Source organism: Sarcophilus harrisii, chromosome 1, assembly GCF_902635505.1.
Source record: "Sarcophilus harrisii chromosome 1, mSarHar1.11, whole genome shotgun sequence".
Lineage (NCBI taxonomy): Eukaryota > Metazoa > Chordata > Mammalia > Dasyuromorphia > Dasyuridae > Sarcophilus > Sarcophilus harrisii.
The window spans coordinates 685,800,841-685,822,739 of NC_045426.1; the positions used below are offsets into that span (position 1 = coordinate 685,800,841).

At 42.2% G+C, this 21,899-nt stretch overlaps 2 protein-coding genes across 9 annotated transcripts in view; both read right to left on the minus strand.

Annotated features, from left to right (window-relative positions):
* Positions 1-874, minus strand: part of CCDC62 (coiled-coil domain containing 62) — an 83,882-nt gene extending 83,008 nt beyond the window's left edge. For all 3 annotated transcript variants that reach the window (XR_004231275.1, XM_031948484.1, XM_031948483.1), the window contains exon 1: positions 328-874. Coding sequence is in view for 2 of the 3 variants with exons in the window: in XM_031948484.1 (XP_031804344.1) it covers positions 328-354 (27 nt within the window). In the remaining variant the exon portion in view is untranslated. The remainder of the gene's footprint in view (positions 1-327) is intronic.
* Positions 875-954: 80 nt separating this feature from the next.
* DENR (density regulated re-initiation and release factor) lies at positions 955-20,972 on the minus strand. 6 transcript variants are annotated; one of them, XM_012542451.3, is made up of 9 exons: positions 20,886-20,971; positions 18,095-18,209; positions 7,416-7,435; positions 6,800-6,884; positions 5,220-5,303; positions 3,826-3,942; positions 2,709-2,848; positions 2,100-2,132; positions 955-1,164 (listed from the first exon to the last, which is right to left on the minus strand). In XM_012542451.3, exons 2-9 carry the CDS (start codon positions 18,198-18,200, stop codon positions 1,156-1,158), a joined length of 594 nt encoding a protein of 197 aa, XP_012397905.1. In that variant the 5' UTR covers positions 18,201-18,209; positions 20,886-20,971; the 3' UTR covers positions 955-1,155. The 6 variants fall into 6 exon arrangements, with proteins under 6 accessions (XP_012397905.1, XP_012397903.1, XP_012397901.1 ...); XM_012542449.3 differs by having other exon boundaries at positions 955-1,179; XM_012542447.2 differs by lacking the exon at positions 955-1,164 and having other exon boundaries at positions 1,533-2,132.
* Between the last annotated feature and the right edge of the window lie 927 nt (positions 20,973-21,899).

Consider the following 21,899-nt stretch of genomic DNA (forward strand, 5'->3'; position numbering starts at 1 on the left):
CAGGGCCCGGCAGGCGCTAGCCGCGGGCAGAGCGGGCCAGGGGGAAAGGCCGAGGCTGGCCCGGGGGCCTTGAAGGGGCCGCCGGGTACCTGCCCCGGGGAGCTTGCGGACTAGACAGAGCCCCGGAGAGGGACTCGGAGGGAAGGAACCGGGGACTGGGAAGGCAAAGGAGGAGGGGGCGGGGCCCGGGCGGCCCAGAACTCGGAGGAGCCGCCGGCCCAGCGCAGGGGGCGGAAGGGGGCCGGGCCCGCGGGAGGCCAGGAGGCGGGGCGGGGCGGGGCGCTGGGCCCGGGCGGGGCGGGGCGGTGAGCGCCGCGCCGCACGTACCTTGCGGGGGAATGCTGTCGCGTTCATAAGTGGCCGCAGCGTGGCGTTTCCCGTCCGCCTCGGGAGAAAGTCCGAGTCGGCGAGTCACACCTGGGAAACTCCATAGGCTTGCCTTCCCCAGACCGGCCGGCCAGGTCGCGGGGACTGGCCTCTGGCGGCCGCGCCCCCGCCTCTACCTGCCCAACTCAGTGTTCACAAACCGCCTTCTTGACTCAAACGCGGCCCGGAGGGCGAACCTGGCTCTCGCGAGAACTCCCGGCCCGCGTGATCCCAGACCCCGGCCGGCCCCAAGCTCGCGGCCCCGGGGAAGGTGCCTCAGGGAGGACCCTGGCTCCGCGGAGCAACCTTCCGAGGGGCATTTTCTGGGGCCCACAGGGGACAAGGAGGGGACGGCGGCGGCGGCCCAATTCCGAAGGCGCGTTTCCAAGGAAGGGGGGCCCGGGAAAGGGGACAGGAGCCCCTAAAGGCTGGTCTCCGCGCGTCTCCCAAAGGCACCGCTTGTGGCTCGGGGCGGGGAAGGGGGGTGAGGTGGGGGGTGAGGTGGGGGCTGCTCCGAGGCCCAAGCGTGCGAGTGAGATGCCCCTCCGCGGCGCGTGCCGGGTAGTCATCACTGAGGCTGCGCAGACGGTTGGTCAGACTTGCGTTTTAATGTCACAGGCTCAGGCAAGTACACGGGCGTCAGGGGCAAGCATCGTTCCAATCCCGCGTCTTCGTAGGGCGGCCTTCGCCACGGGCCCCGAACAGCCAGGCTGCCGCGGTCACCCCGAGCCGTCAGCACCCAGAGTCCGTGACGTCACCCGGCTGAATGGCCTCGGGGATGTTTGCTTCCTAAGACAGCTGTTAATGGGACATCTGTTTGGTGAAATGCGTCCATCCTTAATTCACATCCTTACCACACATTCCTTTCAAGATCTTAATTATAAAAAGCCAGTACATTCAGGATTTCAGTTTGCGTGGGGGGGAAAGTGCCATCAAATTGTTTCGTACGTGCTAATTTAGAATAGCAACCTGGAAGACCTTTCCCCCCCCCCAATGTACAATGCCTGGGCTTAGAACCTTTATAAAAACTGCATCAATTTGTTTAAATTTACCACTAATGGTTTTCCTATTGGGGAAAAAAAATGTTTCAAATGCTTTTTCCCAGACTGTTTTTGATTTAAGTTTAAACAATTGTTAAGAGTTTTGTGACAATCTCATTCTTGCTTTATTTATAGACGTTGGGAAGAATTTTCAACCTCTCTCAATGGCCCTATGTATAAAATGGGTTTCTGTTGGTAATTGAACCATAAAGTCCACAAGGAATCTACAGGCTGCCTTCTATCCAACTGAAGGTTAACACACTGGAGACTTAAGGGAGAAGCAAAAAAGCCTGGCTTTGGTAGTAAGAAATCCAGATTCTTTTAAAAAATTGTACAGCGAGTTGAAATAGCAACAGATGAATTAAAATGCTCCCCACAAAAAGTCTACAGTGTGCTGGAGGGAAAAAAAAGTCAGTACCATATGACCAAAATTTTTTATTTAACTAAATCTATTTCATGCATAAGCATGATGAATTTCCCCAGTTTATTGGACTTTGGCAATTTAAAAAATAAAACAAAAGAAAAAAACACAAGCAGCCTTGTACAGAACAGTGAAATGCCAAGGATAAGGGTAGTCTACAGTTTTACTGTAGGATAAATATATATATTTTTAAAGGCCTCCCTCCCTTTGGCTACATCAACTATAACTTCAGGTTATTAAATACAGACAAATTTTTAAAATCACTTCTTTACTTCTCCAAGATCTTCAATGCTGTCATCATCGACCTGTAAAACACAGATTATTATATTTCATGAATATTTTGGAGTATATTAAGGTATTTGGGTTTTTTTTAAGTGATAAGATCATCTTTGGAGCTGGAAGGAGTCTCAGGGTTCATCTAGTCCAAAATCCATATGAGGTCATATAACTGAATATAGGGGTCACAAAAAATTTGCCAACAGTTTATTAAAAGGTTTCTGAACTCAACCAAACAAAAATTGACTCAAAATCAAATGCATAATGAATCCAAGGCATTTCTGGCAGTGCTTGCATCACATGACTTCACTGCAGCCATGGTTCTAAACATATAACAATCACACTTTGCACTGGCCAGTGCAGAAACTGCCAGAAACACCTCAGTTCAGATTGGCAGTCACAGAAAAAGGGACTGCAGAGAAAAGGGGCAGGGCAGGGCAGGCATAAGGTCACACAACCAGTAAAAACCCTTTCAGAGCTGGGGAGCAGGGCACAGGAAGGAGAGGTAATCAGATAAGGGCAGAAAATCCAGATTCCCTAAGTGTCTGGTCAGTGTTCTCTTCCCTGAGTCTTGTCTTCTGGTGTACAGAACCTCATATACTTACCTCGGACCACTTTTCCTGAATTACATCAATAATGTCATCTGTAAAGTCTCCCTGAATGATGATTTCATCCTCTCCTGTAACTGAGGCACCACAGGAGAATTTCTGAGCAAAAAACCTTTGTGCTTCTTTAAGGTCAATCTCTGTCAAAAAAGAAAAGAAAGTGAAATATAACTGGGTATCACAAAAAAAAAAAAAAAAAATTTAATCTTTTCTATTGGTGTATTATTTAGCCTGACTCAATTCATAAAAACCATTTCTATATGTTTTCATATCAATTAATTCACCATGTATTAATTAATACATTCTGTTTTCCCTTTTTTAAAAAAGAAATCACTGAACCACCACGGTGACCAGTTTTTATGATGCAATATATTTTTAAGGTTACATGAAAGTCCCATTACTTAAAAAACAGCAACACCAGACACATATGTACGTTTATGTACATGTCCATATAGAGAACATATAGAGAGAGAATACGTGAGGTAAGAGCAAACCCAGTTTAGGGACATACTGATTACATATACTCCAAGTCAGAATAAATATCTTGTTTACTTTGTCTTTTCTTGAAAAGGAAAAAGAGAGGAAACATTCCCAGCAGAGAAACAGACCTTAATATTTATAATGAGGTCCAGTCCACTGTTTTGCAATCTGTGTTGTCACACGAAGAGACCTTGGTTAAATTTTTCACCCCAGTCTCACTACTTGTTCAAGGCCTCCAGGGACTGAAGGAGTTGTGAAGGCAGGTCATTCTGCTGCTACCCGCCTTCCCTCACCCTCCACTGCCACTCAGAGAGGGGATGAGCCACTTTGCAACCCTTTGCCACCAACCCTGTAGAGGACAGAGGAGCAGCATTGGTAGGCTTCAAAGGGAGTCCTAATACTGAGCTAAACTTCCCCTTAATCAGACCCAAAAGGAAGGAAAGAATTCCAAATGGCCCCCACTGCAGAGATGTTTTAATTTCTCAAAAAGTTCCAATTTTAAAACCAGAATTGTAAAGTCATAGTTTGATTTTAAAAATCCAAAATAGGCTTGTGAAGATTTCTTAATAGTTGACAAAACAGATAAGACTACAGTTCAAACTTGGCTTTTTTGACATGTGCTTAAACCCGAACTCACCAAAAGTTGCAAGGCCACACACTCTTGTTACATACTTCTTCTTTGCTCTGGGAATTTTGGCTATCGTAACCTTTTGTGGAACCGTCTTCTTTTTTTGTTTTATTTGACCCCTTCCACCTTTATTTTAACAAGAGAGCACCATGTTATTTATCATTTTAAGACAAAAAATAAATTACCAATTCAAATTCTTAAAATTTATTATTCAAAGAAAATTAATGAAAAGACTAAGGTTTTCCTACTTTTCATTTTTATAGAATTGATATGCTCAAACACAGGGAAATTTATTACAAGCACCTCAGTTTTTAAAGCTATGATAAAGGAATTAGGTTAGGAAGTCACTTATTAGGGGACAAGTTTCAATAATGCTTCCCTCTTTAATATAAAGTAAACATTAAACAGATTTCAAATGTTGATTCAGGCTTACCTAGCAATTCATTTTTAAATAAGGGGAAATTGTCTTCTTTGAATTTTAGTTTCCTTAGCCACAAAATGAAAAGGGCAGGTGAGGGTGGACTAAATTATCTCTAAGGTCTCTTTCTATATTATGACTAACGGTGAATCTTCAATGTAAAAAAAAAAAAAAAAAAAAAAAAAGATAAAATACAGGAAACCCCAAACAATCATTGCCAAGACTTAAATCTTGAGGGCCATTCACCAGCATTTGTGCTCAGTGACCAGGAAGATAGCTATTCCCCAGCTACTACTCCCACGATTATTTTTAACAGAAGAGCCTTAACCTACCGCTTTGTCACCTACTTTGGCTTATGTGAAACAACTAAAAACAGCTTTTATTAAATGTGATTGAGACTATATATTATAGAAATCAATACTCAGCTGATTACTTATTCTGGAAAAACAGGTATTCTCTCAAAGAAGTAAGCAGTTAACACACAAAAGCTCAGCCACATACTCAGAAGTTGAAAAGAAAAAGTCCAATCTTATACAGACACATTCTAATTAAAATGCATTTCCATTAATTTCCATATATCCATATTCCATAAAATCCATGACTCTAATTTACAAGGGTATTTAAATAATAGTGAGACAGTTGGAATTTTTCAGTTTGTAAACAAGCTAGCTAGTCATCTCTGGCATGTCCAAAGGAAGGACAAAGGAAGTTTGTTTCTCAAGGTACAATTTGGCTTGTGGGAAAGAGACCCAGTGGTTCCAAATCATGCTCGATCCAATTGGTTTGGGGTTACCATATTCCTTGTATAATATCATGCATGAGGAATTATAATAACCATCAATGGCAGAAATGATTAACTCGAGGACCCCATTTGTTATCTGCAAACCAGAGATTCTGTCACTGCATTTCTCTTCCTATCAACCAATAAGCCAATCAATAAGCAGCAGACAGAATGAATTTGAAAGACAGTCTATGTAAGCCTTGCCTCTCTTTTGCTTTTTCTTCTCCTCCTCTTCTCCTGCTGTTCCTTGGCCTTCCCCAATTCCAGGTTCTTGTTTGGGTGAATTTTCTACATTTAAAAAAAGCAAATGTGAAAGCATTAATAGCTTTTCCCCACACAACCCTTGTGCTCCTCCTGAACAAAAATGACCTTATGTATAAAATTTTATGTCTACGTTAAAAAGACTGTCTACTACTGACAGTACAAATGATTGAGTCCCTGTCTAGTTCTGAAAGCTTCAAGTTACAGATATAGATTCTACAAGACAGAGTCAAACCAGCAGAATCCTGAGAACAGACATTCAGTAAATGCTTGTTGAGCCAATTTTGATGAATAAGATTTTGCTCTCCAAAAATAAATTGAAGACTGGCAGGGTAAGGACTATCAGCTCCATACAGAGGCACTACTTCAGGAGAAAAGATGCTTATCTGCACGGCAGAATATAGAACTGCTCCCTCCCAAGATCATGATCAGATGTAGCAGGACCTTAGAAATGTCAAACTTAACAGAAGAGAACAAAACTTAACTTTGGGGGTCACAGGAATAGTCCTGCCCCCAAATCCCACCTAATACCTGGGAACCTAGAGCCTAGGAAGCAAAGGAAGTCACAGTAGCCCACCTCAAACTGGGCAGTGGCAGAACAGCAGAAAGGATCCCAGCAGTTTGGGGCTCCAACAGGACCAGGTGCCAAGCACCCATACAGCAAGTGACTGTTTGCACCATCCCCGTTCAGATACCTAATCCAGACTTCTCTCCCCTGACTACCAACCCACATGGTTCCCAATCTTGGATGGGAGTCATGAATTTGATTTTAGATTTCTGCCTAATCATTTAACTTGTCAAAACATGAACTTCTCTTTTAATACTTAATATTGTTTCAAAAAGATCAGAGATATAGAAAAACCTGGAAAATCTTCCATGAGCTCACAAAAAGTGAAAAATGTACTGTGTCCAAATTAATAGCTTTGTTGAGGGATGACCAACTGGGAACGACTGCTAATCTCAACAATACAATGATCCAGGACTACTCTGAAGGACTTATGATGAAAAATGCTCTTCATACCCAATAAGAACAGACAGCAACATCCTTTTCCCCCCCTTTATTTTTCTTGAGAGTTTTATGAGGGGAAGAAAAATCTATGTTTTCTTTCACAACATAACTTTTATGGAAAAGTTTTATTAACTTCACATGTGCCTTCTTAATGGTGGGGAAGGAAAGGAGAATCTGGAACTTAAAAGTTAAAAAAAAAAAAAAAGGTTCAAAATTGCTTTACATATACCTGGGAAAAACAAAATATTAAACAGAAGAAAACAAATCAGAGACAAAAAGCATTGAGTAGTTCTCTAGCTACAAAGTTCCCATGAAAAGTTTTTTTTTTTTGTTTTGTCTTTTCCAATACTCAGGGCCAGATAGATTTTTTACTTTAACAAAATCTTCTACAATCTGTTTGGAGATTATAGTCTGGCATTATCCCACTAAAGATAAACTTTATGTCAAGAGACAGACAGACACAGACACAGACACACTCCTCGTAAGCTCCAAAGACAAAGACAAATATTCTTACCTACAGTGAGTTTTGCAAACTCATTTGGAAAATTCTTCTCTAACCACTGTCTACATTTAGCAACATCAGGCATATATTCACAGTACTGAAAGAAGATAAATTTCACCATTACAAGAGTCAACTCTGCACATTATTAAATTCATTTAATTTACATACCACAATTACATTTAGTGAGGAAATTAACTTCTCCCACTCATCTATCTGAAACCTAGATTGCAATAGGAAAAGAGCTAAAGGAAATCAACAGAGAATCACACCAGGTCAGTTACATTATGACAATTCAGGGACAGGCAGAAAGGAAGGTGGCAAGATAAAGAAATGCAAAGAAAACAGGAATATTTCTGAATTGAATTAAATTCAAATAATCTTTCTTAAATGGCTATAGCTAATTAATTAATAGCTAATTTAAGTGCTAAAGGAACAAAAGAGTTATAACTCAGAAGCTAAGGGGAAAAAAAACCTTCCTCAATCCATTAAGACCATGAAACTATTCCCAAAGTTTAATACTACTGACCAATCCAAAGGTAGAAAATTAACTATTTGTTAAGATTTCTCTAGAAACAAGACAGTGCAAAAATGCATTAGTAAAAGATCATAGACTATTAAAAAGACTTACCTCTGTTGGTAATGAACAGACTGGGGAAAGAAAAAAAAGATTTAGAATTAATTTTCTTTCCATTTATTTCATTGCCACCCCCCCTTATGAATTTTATGGAATATTTTCCACATCTTCCTCTGTCAGTCTGGAAATAGTGTCCTCCTCAAATTTGGTCTAATGAACAATTAATCAATTTCCATCGACAGACCAAGAAATATTCTCCACAAAAATACGTCATTTCAGTTACCCTCAGACATAGCTAAATTGAACTTTTCTCTCTAATAGACACCAAAGGCAGTTGGTGTGATATTCTATTGTTGTTGGATAAGCTGGGCCAAATCACATTTGCTTGCACAGGGATCTGTGTTTTTAGGGGCACAGAAATATTCCCTAGTGAGCAAACTCTTAACACTGCAGATTGACATATTCTCTGGCCTCTCCTATTAGTGGGCCTTGGGCATCCACCCACCAGCCCTTGATCACTTGCCTCTGTATTTACACAAGATACATGTATAAAAACACCTTTATTTCACTTTGTTTCCTGTGTGTGTATAGACATACACAGGAGGGGGGAAGAGAGACAGAGAAAGAAAGACATTTATACATAAAAATAACTTTTCTTGACCATAACTTAGCATTTACACTCTTTCTGTTATTGTTTGCTTGCATTTTTGTTTTTCTTCCCAGGTTATTTTTACCTTCTTCCTAAATCTGATTTTTCTTGTGTAGCAAGACAACTGTATAAATACGTATACAAATATTGGATTTAACATATATTTTAACATATTTAGCATGTATTGGACTACCTACCAATTAGGGGAGGAGGTGGAGGGAAAGAGGGGAAAAGTTGGAACAGAAGTTTTTGCAAAGGTCAATGTTGAAAAATTACCCATGCATATGTTTTGTCAATAAAAAGCTATAATAATAATAAATTAAAATTTAAAAATCTTTTCTTTTATCCTTCATATTATCCCTCAGTAAAGGGGATCAGAGAATTGCAGAGGTGAAATAAAATGAATGAAAGAAATATCAAAGTCCCCCTTCTTCTACAGATGGTAAAACTGAGGCCCACAACATGAAAGTGCCCTGCCCATGGGTCACCTGACCAGAGACACTGGTGGGCAGTAGTACCAAGAATATGATAACACAGACTTTTCTGATTCTAATCCGGTTATGATTCCCACCTCACTCTATGCTATCTACCCAGCTAATTTCATAAGCTTCATGCTCTGTTTTCACAGAAAAAGCCCAATTAATTTGAACAATTTCAGGGTAAGAAAGGAGTTCAGAGCCATCTAAAGAGAGAGAGGCCCACTGAGCTGTTCCGTGGCACATTGGACAGAAGACGCAGGCTTTGCCTGAGGAAGAGCCCGCCACCTGCCAACAAACCAATTCTGCTCTGGGAGAGAAAATCCTTTAGAACATTTTCCTTATCACTGAACTAAACCTGCCTCCCAAAATTCCACCAAACTATAATATTCTGTTCTCAAAAACCGCTTAGGAAAAGTCTATTCTTTGGTCTATACAGCAAGCATCCAAATCCTCCACAGCAGTCAGTGACCACTCTCATTTCCTCTTTGCTGGACATTCAATTTGTGGGGAGAAGTAAAGGGAGAAGCAGAAGGATTCAGTGAAATAAAAAGGAAATTGTGGCAATAACCTAGAAGAGGGACTGGATGACCGAGGCAGTCGGGGGGATGGCAGGGAAGAAGGGGAATGTGAAGGACCCTCTCTAGGCCCAGATACTACTTGGGTTGAAAAAGGAACAAGGATGAAGAAAGACCAAGAAGGATTAGAGACTCATTCCTGAGGAGGCAGAGTCAGGGAGAAAGGGAAGGCTGCTACTAAGAGGAGCCAAGCCAAGGAAAGGGAAATGAAACAATTATCTGCAGGTGAAGTACACTGAAAGATGGAAGGGACGGACAGGCGATACGGTGTCGGGGAAGACATGGTACCAGGGCTGAGATGAAAACTGGTCAATGCTAACCTGCGGAGAGCGGGCGTGAGCATCCCCTAGAGCAGTTAAGCATTTCAACCTCGATGGAAAATGTTGGGGTTAGGGTTAGTTACACAAAGGAGCGAGGGGTGTGCTCCCACAGCCAATGACAAGCGCAGGGTCAGCATCTCCTAATTGCAGGCTGCTGAGGAGAATGGATGCTCCTAAAGCAAAAGGAAACAGGGCTGCAATGGGAAGAGGGGTAGAAGAATCTGAAATGGAAGGTAGAGCAGAAGAGAGGAATGCTCTAATTATAGCTGAAAAACAAATCAGAAGAGGGAGGCAGATGTTCTAAGAAGAAACTACTCTTCTTCTGACTGTTCTGACCAGTAACCCCAGACTCCTGGCTATTCCACAAACAAGATTTTCCATCTTCCAACTCCAGTCATTTTCTCTGACTTTCCCCTCCTCTGCTCCAACTACTGACATCAAGTTTCCTTTAAATTCCATCTTCTACAGGAAGCTTTCCCCAACCCCTCTTAATGTTCTCCCCTCCCCTCCATTATTCCCCCTCCCCTCCCCCCCATTTATCCCGCATATAGATTACTCTACATTTACACATTGTTTCTCTCTGAGGGCAAGGACCATCTTTTTGCATCATGGACACTTAGCACAAAGCCTTACATACACGGCAGGCCTTCAATCATTGTTTACTGATTACCTTCTATTCTGAGAGAAATAAGTTGGCATGGAAATACAAACATTATACACTCAAATCAGATAACCAAAAAATTTGCTTTGCTCTTCCTATTTACTAAAAATGAGATGTTGATCCTAGTCTTTGTTTTGTGCTACTCTGGGAAACATCTATAACAAACTGTCACTGTCAAAATGTGGACCACCTCTTTGCATACAGCAACTCAACTCTCTCACCTTTTACCTTGTAATCCTTGAATCCTCTTCTCTCAAACCCTTCTCTGGCTCAAGATCAAACAAAAAAACAATTGTCAAATGCTTCTAAGCACATTTCCTGGCACATAATAAGGATTTAACTATCATTATTACTATTAGTATTACCATTATTGTGGTGATGACAATGTGCTTTTCCTTCTTCCTGACGCTTTTTCTCTTTTAATTTCCCCAAGTCTTCCCAGATCTCCCCTCCTGAGATTCAATCTCTGGCTTTCTTTACAGTTCTGAAGGTCTCTTAATCTCTTTCACACTTTTTTGTCTTTCTTCAGTGTATCTCCTTATAATGCTTAGGAAATGTCAACTCATTATTCTTCTAACACTGAGTCATCCAACATCCAAATCCCCATAATTATTCTTTAGCCTTCTGTCCTACAAGTTCTACAGTTTAAGGGCATAACTACTATATACATTGTTTAGCTAGATCAGTAACCAGTTGGTGTTAAGTTGCTTAATATATAATTAAAACTAAAGTATTAGAAAATAAATCAGAATACTTGTTCAAATAGATTTATTCTAAAGAGAATCGAAAATGTCTATGCTATCTGGAGTTATAATGCAAAAGAAAAATCTCCGTGGTAGACACTGTCCCCTACTGTCTGAGAAAGTATTCCTAAGGCTAAAACAAGTGCACACTGATCAAAGCTTCATCCTCACTTATGAAAGCTGCACTGAGTTCACTCAAAGGAGACTTTTCAACAAAGAAGTGGCAAACAGTAGACCCCAGATACTCAGCCTGGCCTGGGGACGAACTGGCTTCTTTCCCTTCACATGATCTCAGCCTTCCTCAATACACAGTATATGCATAAAGCCTTTCCCTTTCTCTAGCAAGCAAGAATCCCTGAAGGATGAGGCTCAGGGCTTTCCTCAAGGGGAGGTAATGATAGCAATTCAGAGTCCTTCTCAAATTATCCCAAGGGAAAAAAAAGGAGAAAAATGTATGCAATAACAAAGTCAAGTAATCCCAAGGGTAACAAAAACAGAACAAAAAGATTTTGTGACTAATAAAATCACTAAACCATATATGCATATTTTGCATATATAAACCGTAATATAAATCAATGCTGTAATGAAAATTAGTGATGTAATTTCAATTGGCACAACACTCAGTTCTTCAAACAAAAATTTAGAAAGGTCCTTTCTATTCCATCCAGAAAAAACCTTTGGTCAAAAAACTTTAAGGACCTCAGGATCTGGCAAAATCCCATTTGAATGATCTAAGGACATGCTCCATCTTCATCTTTAGAAAGGTGCTATCACAAATCAAGTGCTCTTTCTGTCCCTCCTCCCACCCCCCACCCCCCACCCCCCTTAGCAATAATGAGTCTTCATTTTACTGAGCCTTGTGTGATTTGCAGGAACTCTTAGCAAAGAAGAAAAAACAGTAGGCAGATAACATCTTGATTTCCTGTGCTAGTAGGAGCGGGGATGGGAACACTTAAAAAAAGCCCACTACTGAAGATCTTTTGGGGCTAAAAAACCCCTCTTTCAGGATGTAAAGCCTTAATAGAGACTAAGCCTTATACAAGTCTTCATCCTGTTTGTATGCAGTTGGTTTTTTAAATCTAAACATAAAACTTCATATTTATCCCAGTTAGATTTCCACTTATTATATTTGTTCTTTTGCTTTATATTGTCTAATTTGTCTTTGATTTCTGTTTTAAAAATTCTTTCCTGCTCACGATTAACTTTATCAAACACTGTTGGAAGAAAAGGAACAGGAATGAGTCATGCTGAAATAGCAGAAATTTTCTATCTTGAAATCCCTTATTTTATCTTTTAATTAAATTGTATGTTTTAATTTGGACAGCAGATTAAACTAAAATTCTCTCACATAATTAAAAAAAAAGAGAGAGATTAAGCCTTATTTATATCTTAGTGTAAATTACTTTAACCTTGAATGCTTGGAATGTTGACTTGGATAAAAAAGGGAAAGCAAACCTGGATGAGGATGGGGGACTTCAAATAGCCATGGGGAACATGAGACAGAGTAATGAAATAGGAACCAATAGATTCAGAAATGGAAGGGCAAAACACTCAAACTTTTGCTCACTTTCCTATTTTACTTGGGGACAAGATAACACAATCTTTTCCATTAGGGCCTAATTTGGAAGGTCCCAAAGCCTCACCTTTCTCCATGTCAGTCTAGTATCCCCCAATCCAGCCCTACTCAAGTTTACACAGTGGAAGAACAGAGCAACAGGGAGAAGAGGGATCCTGGATCTAGGGCTGGATGGGAAATCAGACGCCATCTGGTCCAAAACTGGCCCCCCATCTCGGTGAGGAGACAGGGGTCCAGACAAGGACAGGCAGGCAGCTGTTACACTCAATCAGAGAGAACGTTTCCTCTCTCCAGGGAGTTACCTCCTTCCTCACTGCTGCTTGTAGACCTTCCCCTTCTTAGAGATCCATGCTCGGACCCTGGGTAGAGCCACCAAAAGCCTGCAGGGCGGTGCCCTCACTTCTCAGGGAGCTCAAGGAGGGCCAGCACCTCTTGCATGAGGGCAGCCAAGTCCTGCTCAGCAGCACATATCCCTTTGGGTCCACCTGGCTCAGCTGGCTCTCACCTGTGGCTCCATAAAGGTGCTGAACCACCTTGGCAGACTCCAGCCAGCCAGGCTGAGGGTCAGTGGCAGGGCCCAGGGAGATGTCCACCCAGGCAGGGGAAGGAGCAGTCATGGGATGCTGAGCTGACCCAACCAGGCCCTCTCTCAGGTGACCCTGCTGGAGATCACGGCACTGCCCCAAGTACGCCCCCAAATGGTTCTCTGTCTGGCAGGCCCTTCTTCCCCTTCTCCCTATTCCCAGTTTTCCCCAAATCCTTTCCCTTGTACTCCCTTCAGTCCAGAAACCTTCAACTCTTCTCTCAGTCAAAACCCTAGAAAGAGGGGTCTCAGATGGCCTCTATTCTCTTCCTTCTTGGCCCTTGGATCCCACTTCCAACCACTCTCATGAAACTGCTTTCTCCAAGGCGACTCGCCACCTTTTCCCTGCCTGGGCCCTTCCTCAGCCCTCTCTCTTCCTGACCTGCCCCCCCTCACTTCTATGTCCAGACGGGTTCTCCTGGGTCTCCTTCAATACTTCTCTCTCATCAGATCACTTCTCAGACCCCTAGGGTCTGCCTAGGCCTTCAGTTTTTCTTTCCCATGTTCTCTCGGTTAAATCTTAAGCTTCTGTAATTCTTCTCTATCTTTAGTAGTGGAAGTAGGGCCCTGGGAAAAGAGAATCTGGCTTCAAGTCAAAAGACATGGATTGATAACCAGTCTTGGATAAGAACATGAAGCCCACAGGAATATCAGAGGGACTGAGAGGGGCACGTGAACCTAATTCAAGTCAGCTTGTCAATTTCTATGAAAATTCTAGAATGACTCATAAACGAGACAGTTGGTAAATATTTAGAAAAGGAAGACAGAAGAACTGATGCAGAGCAAAGTAAACAGATTAATTTAAACCGTGTTCACAACACTAGAAAGACACATAACTTTGAAGAAAATGGCTGACCTGATTCCAAAGGACTTTTGATGATCCATATTTTTTGGACATGTGGCAATATGGGAATTTTATTTGCTTGACTCTGCATAACTATAATTTTTTTCCATAGGGTAAGGAAAGATGGGAGAAAGAAAAAGTGGCTTTTCACTAATTAATTTTTAAAATTAATTAGAATTCATTTAATTATTTCATTGTTAATAAATTCATTAATTAACTTTTAAGAGAAAATGAAATGGTAATTACAAGAAGCCAGCATGGTTTCAAATATAGATCCTAATAGCCTTTTTTTTTTTTTTTTGAATAGGGTTACCTCCTCTTCTGGAAAGCACTGGGGCAAGTATTTATTGTTACGTTTATGAAAAAGTAGGTGAACTAAAAGATAGTGAAATTAGATCTGGAATTTGCTGATTGGTCAGAATCTAGGAGTAATTGAGGACTCAATGTCAACCATGGAGGAGGTTGCCAACGCAACACTCGAGCGATCTTGTCTAAGACTTGGAGAAAAGAAGAGGAGACTGCTAACACTCTGGATAAGAGAGTCAGGTTTTAAAAATAGTTTAACAGGCGACAGTTCAAAGATATCACCTAATAAGATGAAATATAATAGGGATAAGTATAAAATTTTATGCATAGGTTGAAAATGTCCATTTCACAAGATCTATTTACATTTAGATGGCATTTACACGAAAAACTGTGGTGGTCCTAATTGATGAATCATTAATGTGACATGGCGGCTAAAACACACTCTTGGGCTATATTAGGAAAGACACATCTTACAGGAATAAGGAGGGGGTGATCCCTCTATGTTGCTGGCCAAACCATACCTCAAATATTGTGTTCAGGTTTAGATAACAGTGTGGGGCTACTGATAAAACAGAGAAGAGAGCGACTATAATTGTGAAGGGCCTTGTTGAAAGACCTTGAAGAGAAGACTAAGTGGGATATGAGGCATCATTAAGTATTGGAAGGCTTTTTGCACAGAAAAAACAAAGGCCAGTTTGGTCCTAGAAGGCAAAAATTCCTCTATTCCTAATGGGCAGGAGTGGAGGTATCGGTTTCCCAGCAGCAGGTATTGTCCAAAAGTAAAATAGGTGCTGAGCTCCCTTCTTCAATGGAAGTCTTCCAGGAGAACCTGGATAGCTTCTTGTCAAGCCTGGTGGGGTGGAGATGCTTTGGCAATAGGCTTGACCACTGAGTTTCTTCCACCCCTAACATCATGTGATTCTGAAAAATAACTAGTGTACACAGGGAGCGCTGGAGAGCCTTTTGTACTAGGATTATCATGTAATCAAAATTTTATCTCTGGTTATTGCTCTTTTAATTACCAAAATTAAACATTTAAAAAGACAAAAGCTGAAATTCTCTCTAAGCTTTCTAATGTCTTAACAATTGCTTTTATAATTTTGTTTATAACAAGTTGAAAATAGTTTGATATCAGAACAATGGTCAGTATTAAAAAACTTCAGAATACAAAAAGCCCGTTAAATGTCAAATAGTAATTGCATTAACTCCTACAATATTCAAGGCATAACACACAATATTAGTCAGAACTCCCTCCTGTCTCCCATTAAGTTATTGCCCTCTCTTCACTTCTTTTCTTCTTAACTATAACCTTTTCTGACTATTGTTTGACATAGGAGAGGCAACATGGCCTATGGGTTAGGAAGAAAGATCTGGGGCTAAGTTCCGATTCTGAAACCTTTCAAAATGGTCACTTAACTCTCAATGTTCTAGACAAAGTTCTAAAACTATAAGTTGCTGAAAAGGGGCCAAAGATCCAGTCCCTATTCCTATTATTCCACATTGTGCATTATCAGTTTTCTCTCTCTCACACAGGTACAATTGCCCAGATAACTTACCTACAACAAAATCCTTTTAAAAAACATATTGAAGAAGTGTGATTTTAAAAAAAATTATCCTTATCTCAAGGTTCCATGTCACATGAAGCCTGGAATCAGGATGACATGGATTCTAATTCAGCCTCAGTTTGTGTCACCCTGAAGAAATCAAACTTCTCCCAACCTGTTTCCTCACCTAAAAATTGAGACAAAATAGTATCTACCTCACAAGGCTGTTGTGAGAGTGAAATGAAATCAAGTACATAAAGTACTTTGCAAGCCATAAAATTCCATATAAATGGGAACAATTACTGAGATAAGAATAGGGAACGAACCAATGATTTTATTGTTGTTGTCCTCAGTGAAATCCCAGATTACCACTCATTTCATATCAGTACCTTTACTGCAACTTCCAGTCAGTCTTAGTAAAGTGCCCCTAAGTTGTCATTAAACACCTTCTGTGTGGTAGGTGTTATACTAAGCACTTCACAAATACCACATTTGAAAGATTAAGGGTCAAACTGAGTCACACGAGCTGTGTATATAAGAGGTTCCCAAGAGACCACAAAATCTCTCATCATAGTTAGAGACTAAAAGTGGGAAGGCATCGTATTCGAATGGAAATTCCCTGGTCAGGCAGATATCTAGAGAAACATTCTGCCATATTTTTCCCAACAAATTTCATTATTTTCTTTTCCTGTTTAAGGTATCTTGAACATGCAGAAGAGGGATTAGATTTATTCTATCATGACCCAGCAGGAAGAACCAATGGCTGGGGAGCTTTGGCTTAGTATCAGTAAAAATTTGCTAAAAATTTGAGCTGGATCAAAATGGAATGCAGTCTGGGTAAGCACAGGAGGGCTCCAAAGCCAGACGTGGTCACTGATTAGACATGACAGAGGGAATTCATGCTCTGGCTATTGAGTAGAACTAGGGGTCTTCTGAAGTCCCATTAAGTGCTCCCATTCTCTGGTCCCATAGCAGGTCAGATCCTCCCTAGCATGCTGGCGCCCTCAAAGGTTAGGTCCCTCTGCCATTCTCTCTAATCACATCCATTTCCCATCTGTTCTTACTTCAAACTACTAAGGACTCCCAAATCTACTCCTCCATACCCAAATCTCAAAATACCAAATGAATTTCTCTACTTAGATGTTATCTGAAATGCAAAACACTCAAAGTCAAATTCATCATCTTGCCCTCCCTCTCCCAGATGCCTCATTTTAGTTTATTCCCATTTTTTTCAGAGTCCTTTTTTAACTTCTCTTTTTCCTTCTTCATCCTCTCTATCTAAAGTATAGCTACACCTGCTCTGGTCTCTGCAGCTGTCCACACTGACCTTCTCCATTTCCACAGCCCAACCCTGACCCAAGCTCTCCCCTCCCAAAGCTGGGTGATGGTCACATTCTGCAACCTCTAGGTTTTTCTTTCCACTACTCCACTGCCCTCTGACTCTAGGCCTAGTGACCTTCCCTTCAACAGCACCTGGTATAGCAAGCCCAGATTCCCTGGGTCCTAGATTCCTTCAAAATCTTGGGTGTGAAAGAGAAAGGGAAGGTGAGGGTCTGGGTGGGGATCTGAAGACTCAGGAATATAAGGAAAGCAGAAAAACCTACTCCTAGGCCTGGCATAATTTGGGTCCCCTTAGAAAGAAATGATGTCCAATCATTCCAGTCACATCTGACTCTCCTGGCTCCATTTAAGATTTTCTTGGCAAAAATACCCCCAAGTGATTGGCCATTTCCTTCTACAGCTAGTTTTGCAGATAAGGAAAATGAGGCAACCAGGGTTATATGACCTGCCCAGAGACTAAAACCTGAGTCTGGATTTGAACTCAGGTCTTTCTGACTATCCATTGTGCAACATTTCAAAAGCACATTCCATTCACAAATGTCTCCCCATTAGAATGAAAACACACAAAGCAAAAAACAAACCAAAGATGTGTGTCCACATACATGAAATTCTATCCAGTCACTGCTTTAATTTAGGGACAGTACTTAGGAGACTCCGGATAGGGCCACCAACAACAGTGGCCGCTGCCCAGGAGTCTGCGGTCCAGTTCAGAAGGGTTATGGAGGGCACTAAGTGCTTTCTGGGCTTAAAAGGACTAGACATATTTCAGTGATTTTTCCGCCTCAGGTGGGCTGCTAAGGCGGAAACGTTCCGCACCAAGGCTCAAGTAGTAATGAGCCTACCTGAAACCAGTCACCAAGCAGGTCTGTCTACCCTTGGAACTGTGCTGGAAACCTTCTCAGCTGAGGTTTAATTATACCAGAAAGCTACTTGAGAATCCAGAGTCATCTCATCAAACTGAGCATCCGCAAAGAAATTTAGCAAAGGATTTTAATAAAAACACAAAATTCCAAAGGAACTTGGGACAGATGAAAATGAAAAACCGACCTGGTCACTAATAATCAGGAAAACCAATAGTGTAACACAGAGGGAACTATTTAGAAAATGCTCACCTCCACAGTACAGGACCCGAAGTGGGTAATCCGTGTCTAGCTTGGTGTTACTTTTCAGGTCTCCTTTGCAGTCAGGGGCAGTGGACTCAGGAAAGTCTGTAGCCATCTCACAAATCTGTAAGGGGAAAAGGAAAACTTCAGTATGTTCAATGAATTCCTTTAGAACACCAAACACTGAGAAGTAGCAACCCACTTTCCTCCTACATCTATCTATTTCAAAGGGACTATTGAGCAGTAAATTGTACTAACAAGGCTCAGAAATACTAAAAAACAAAGAAGTGAGGAGACTTGGCGGATATGAATAAGGAGATAATAAAGTGGGCTAATCACATAACTACTCTGGGCTTGTGTTTTCATGTGTAAAATGAGAAGATTGGATTTCCAGGTCTAAATCTTAAAAACTACAACCTTATACACTACAACAAAAAAAGATGAATTAATAGAGAAGGAAGATGTGAGCCTGAACTGGACAAAGGAGAAAAATCAGCAAAGAAATGGGGGGAGGTGACGTTCAAAGATTCAAAGGTGAGCAGAAGGATGTGAAGTATGACAAGAGGGGCTCACTACTCTTTTCTAGGCCTTCAGTTCCCTCATTTAAAAAAAGATTGGATCAAATGATATCCTGGATCTTTTTTAGCCCTTTCATCTAAGAAGTCTATGAAAGGAGAATGGATAAAGATGTGATTATAAGACAACCAAGTCAGCAGGAGAGGCAGGACAGCAGGGAATACCAGGCAAAGGGGGGATCTGGAGTCAAAGGGAATGGATCCAAATGCCAATCCTGTTAATCCAAGGACTGAGTAAATTTACACAAGCAATCCAACATCTCTTAAGCCTCAGTGTCCCCCCCTCTGTAAAACCAGCAGGCTAGACAACATGATTTTTTCCAACTACGTCTAGGATCCTATAAAAATCCATTGGATTTTTGAGTGTGGGAGAAAGAAGCTATAAGGGGGGAAGAAGTAGGGAAAGGGAGAAAAAGGGATTAGAGAATTTCATAATTAGAATATAACTTAAGAGATCACCTAATCCCAAGGGTTCTTCATCTTTCTTGGATCATATACCCCCCCTCTGGCCATCTGGAGATGGCCCATTTGGCTAGAGGCTTCTAAAGATATACAATAAAATACGTTAAGAACATAAAGAAAATCATTATGTTGAAAGCCATTATCAAGCCAATATCAAAATATAAAAAAAATTTCATGGATCCTTAAAAAATTCCTGATCCAACCTATTTTACACGGACCAGAAGATATGAAAAAGATGAGAAACCGCAGAGGATCTCAAAGACCAGGCAGAGAAAAGAAGTAGGTGGGGTGTAGAAAACTCCAAGGGTATAAGAAATCACTAAAGACTCACAGCAGCTCCATCGAGGAGCTAGAAGAAACCAAATCTTAAAGAAGTAGATTAATTTGTACAATGAGAGGCTAAAGGGAGTGGCTGAGAATGAGAGGATGAGTGAAGGGAAAAACCAGTATGAGACATAAACTGTGGATTGTGAGAAGCAAAGGGGCTGAAATATGGGGATGGGAAACCCAAAATGGAAGGAAAAGGAAAGTACAGTAAGGAATTAAGGGATGTGAAAGATGAACCAATTACATGGAAGGATGGAGGACGTATTTATGAAGTATATCCTTCAGAACACAGGAAGGATGAAGAAAGATGAGGATCTGAGGGACTTGAGACTTGACATCCAAGGGGATTGAAGAATGAAGGGGGAAAAGGGTGAAGAGAACCAGGAGGTCTGAACAAGGAAGAGAAAAAAGCAGGAGCTGGAAAGGATTTTACAGGCTTTCAAGTCCAACTAATCCCCTAATTTTACAAATGAGAAACAGGGAGGCCCAAAGAGGTAAAGGGAGGAAAGAATAAGAAGGTATAAGTAACAAGGATAGAAAGCTGAAAGTCCAAAGGAATGGAAAATCAGAACATAAAGAAGGAGGAAGAGAAGCGTGGAGATCTGTGAGCAGAAATGTTGGTAGAGGCGGCAAGGAATCAGAAGAAAAGCTACATGTTTGTATGAGGATAAGAGAAAAGGGTGAAAGTCTAAAAGGGGACAAGCAAATCTTAGGAAGTAAAGCAATGAGAGGCATGGAGGTCCACGAGGAGGGAGAGAATGAAGGCTGAAGGCCAAGAGAAATGAGAAGGGGCGAAGGCTGTCTAGGATGGGAATGGAGCCTCAGAGGTTGGGGAGGGGGACGGATTTCTATAATGGAAAGGGAGAATCATGGAATATAGAAGGTAAGTATGAGGGGCTGGGGGCGGGATGGAAACCAGGGGAGTGAGGGAAGGGAAGGGGGAGCGTCTAGATGGAGACTGGGGGGTGAGGGAAGGGGAAGAGTCTGGGGGATGAGGGTCTAGATGGAGACGGGGGTGTGGAATGGGGATGGGAGTACCAGAAGCCGTGGGGGTTGAGGAAGGAAGGGTGAGGGGTGGCTGGGGAAGGGGAGGACTAACTAAGGGAAGGGGAGGGGAGGATGGATGGCGAGGGGTAGGGGTGGGGAAGGGGTAGGGCGGAAGCCGCCGCGGGAGCAGATGGGGGAGGGGGTGCGTGTGCAGAGGGATGTGCGTGCGTGCGCGCGCGTGCCGCGGGGTGCAGGCTCGGGGCCCGCCCGCGCCCCCTCCCTGGTCCCCGGCAGCCCCGTGGGGCCTTCGTTACCCGTGCGATCGCACAGCCCCCGCTGCCTCCGGCCACAGAAGCGACACATGCAGCTCCCGCTCCCGGCCCGGCCCAGGCCCCGCAGCCCCGTCCACCCCGTGGTCCCAGTCCCACAGCCCCCGCAGCCCCGCTCACGCGAGAAGCCGGCGCGTCCCGCGAGGCCGCCGGCGGCCCGGGGCTTGTCGCGAGAAGGCGGAAGCAGAGAAGAGCCCAGTGCGCACGCGCCTTGAAGGAAGGGGCGGGAGCTTGGGCATGGCTTGCGGAGATCCTCGGTGACATCGGTGGTGGGCGGAGTCGGGGCTTCCTTGGTGGAGGTGGGAGACTCTCCAAACCGAGCTAGGAACCCCCAGGGTCTGGGTGTGGAGGAAGTTTCGAAGTCTTGCCGCCCGAGACCGCCTCTTCCTAGCCAAATTAGCTGTAGTGCGAGGCAGAGCAGGGCCATAGAAAGAGCCCTGGCTCGAGAGTCAAGGAATCTGAGTTCAAATTGTGCCAGATTGTGTGATCTCACACACTCACTACCGTGGAGGACCTTGGGCAAGTCTCTGTCTCCCTGGTCTTCAACTTCCTCATCTGTGCTAGTGTGGGTGTAGGAGTCTAGTCAGTTACTGTGTGGGTGTGTTCAGTCAATTACTTGTGGGTATCAATCACTTATATGTGTGTTAAGTCACAACTTGTGTGTGTTCAATTGTATATATGTCAGTCACCTGTGTGTGTTCAATTACTTGTGCGGGTCAGTCACATGTGTGTGTTTAATCAATTATCTGCGTGTATGTGTTCAGTCAATTACTTGTGTGTGTGATTAAAAAGTTACTTGTGTGGGGTGTTCAATTATTTGTATTTATGTCAGTCACCTGTATGTGTGTATTCAGCCAATTACGTTTGTGTTTTCAACTACTCGTGTATCAGCCACGTGTGTTTAATCCGTTACTTGTGTGTGTTCAATTACCTGTGAGTGTGTCATTCATTTACTTGTGTGTGTTCATTTATTTGTGTATGTGTTTAGTCAGTTACTTGTGTGTGTATCCGATCAATTACTTTGTGTGTGTTTGTGTTCAATCAATTACTTTGTGTATGTTTGTGTTCAAACAATTACTTGTGACTGTGTATGTTTACTTGACTGATGTCCTTATCAAATTTGCGGATGACACT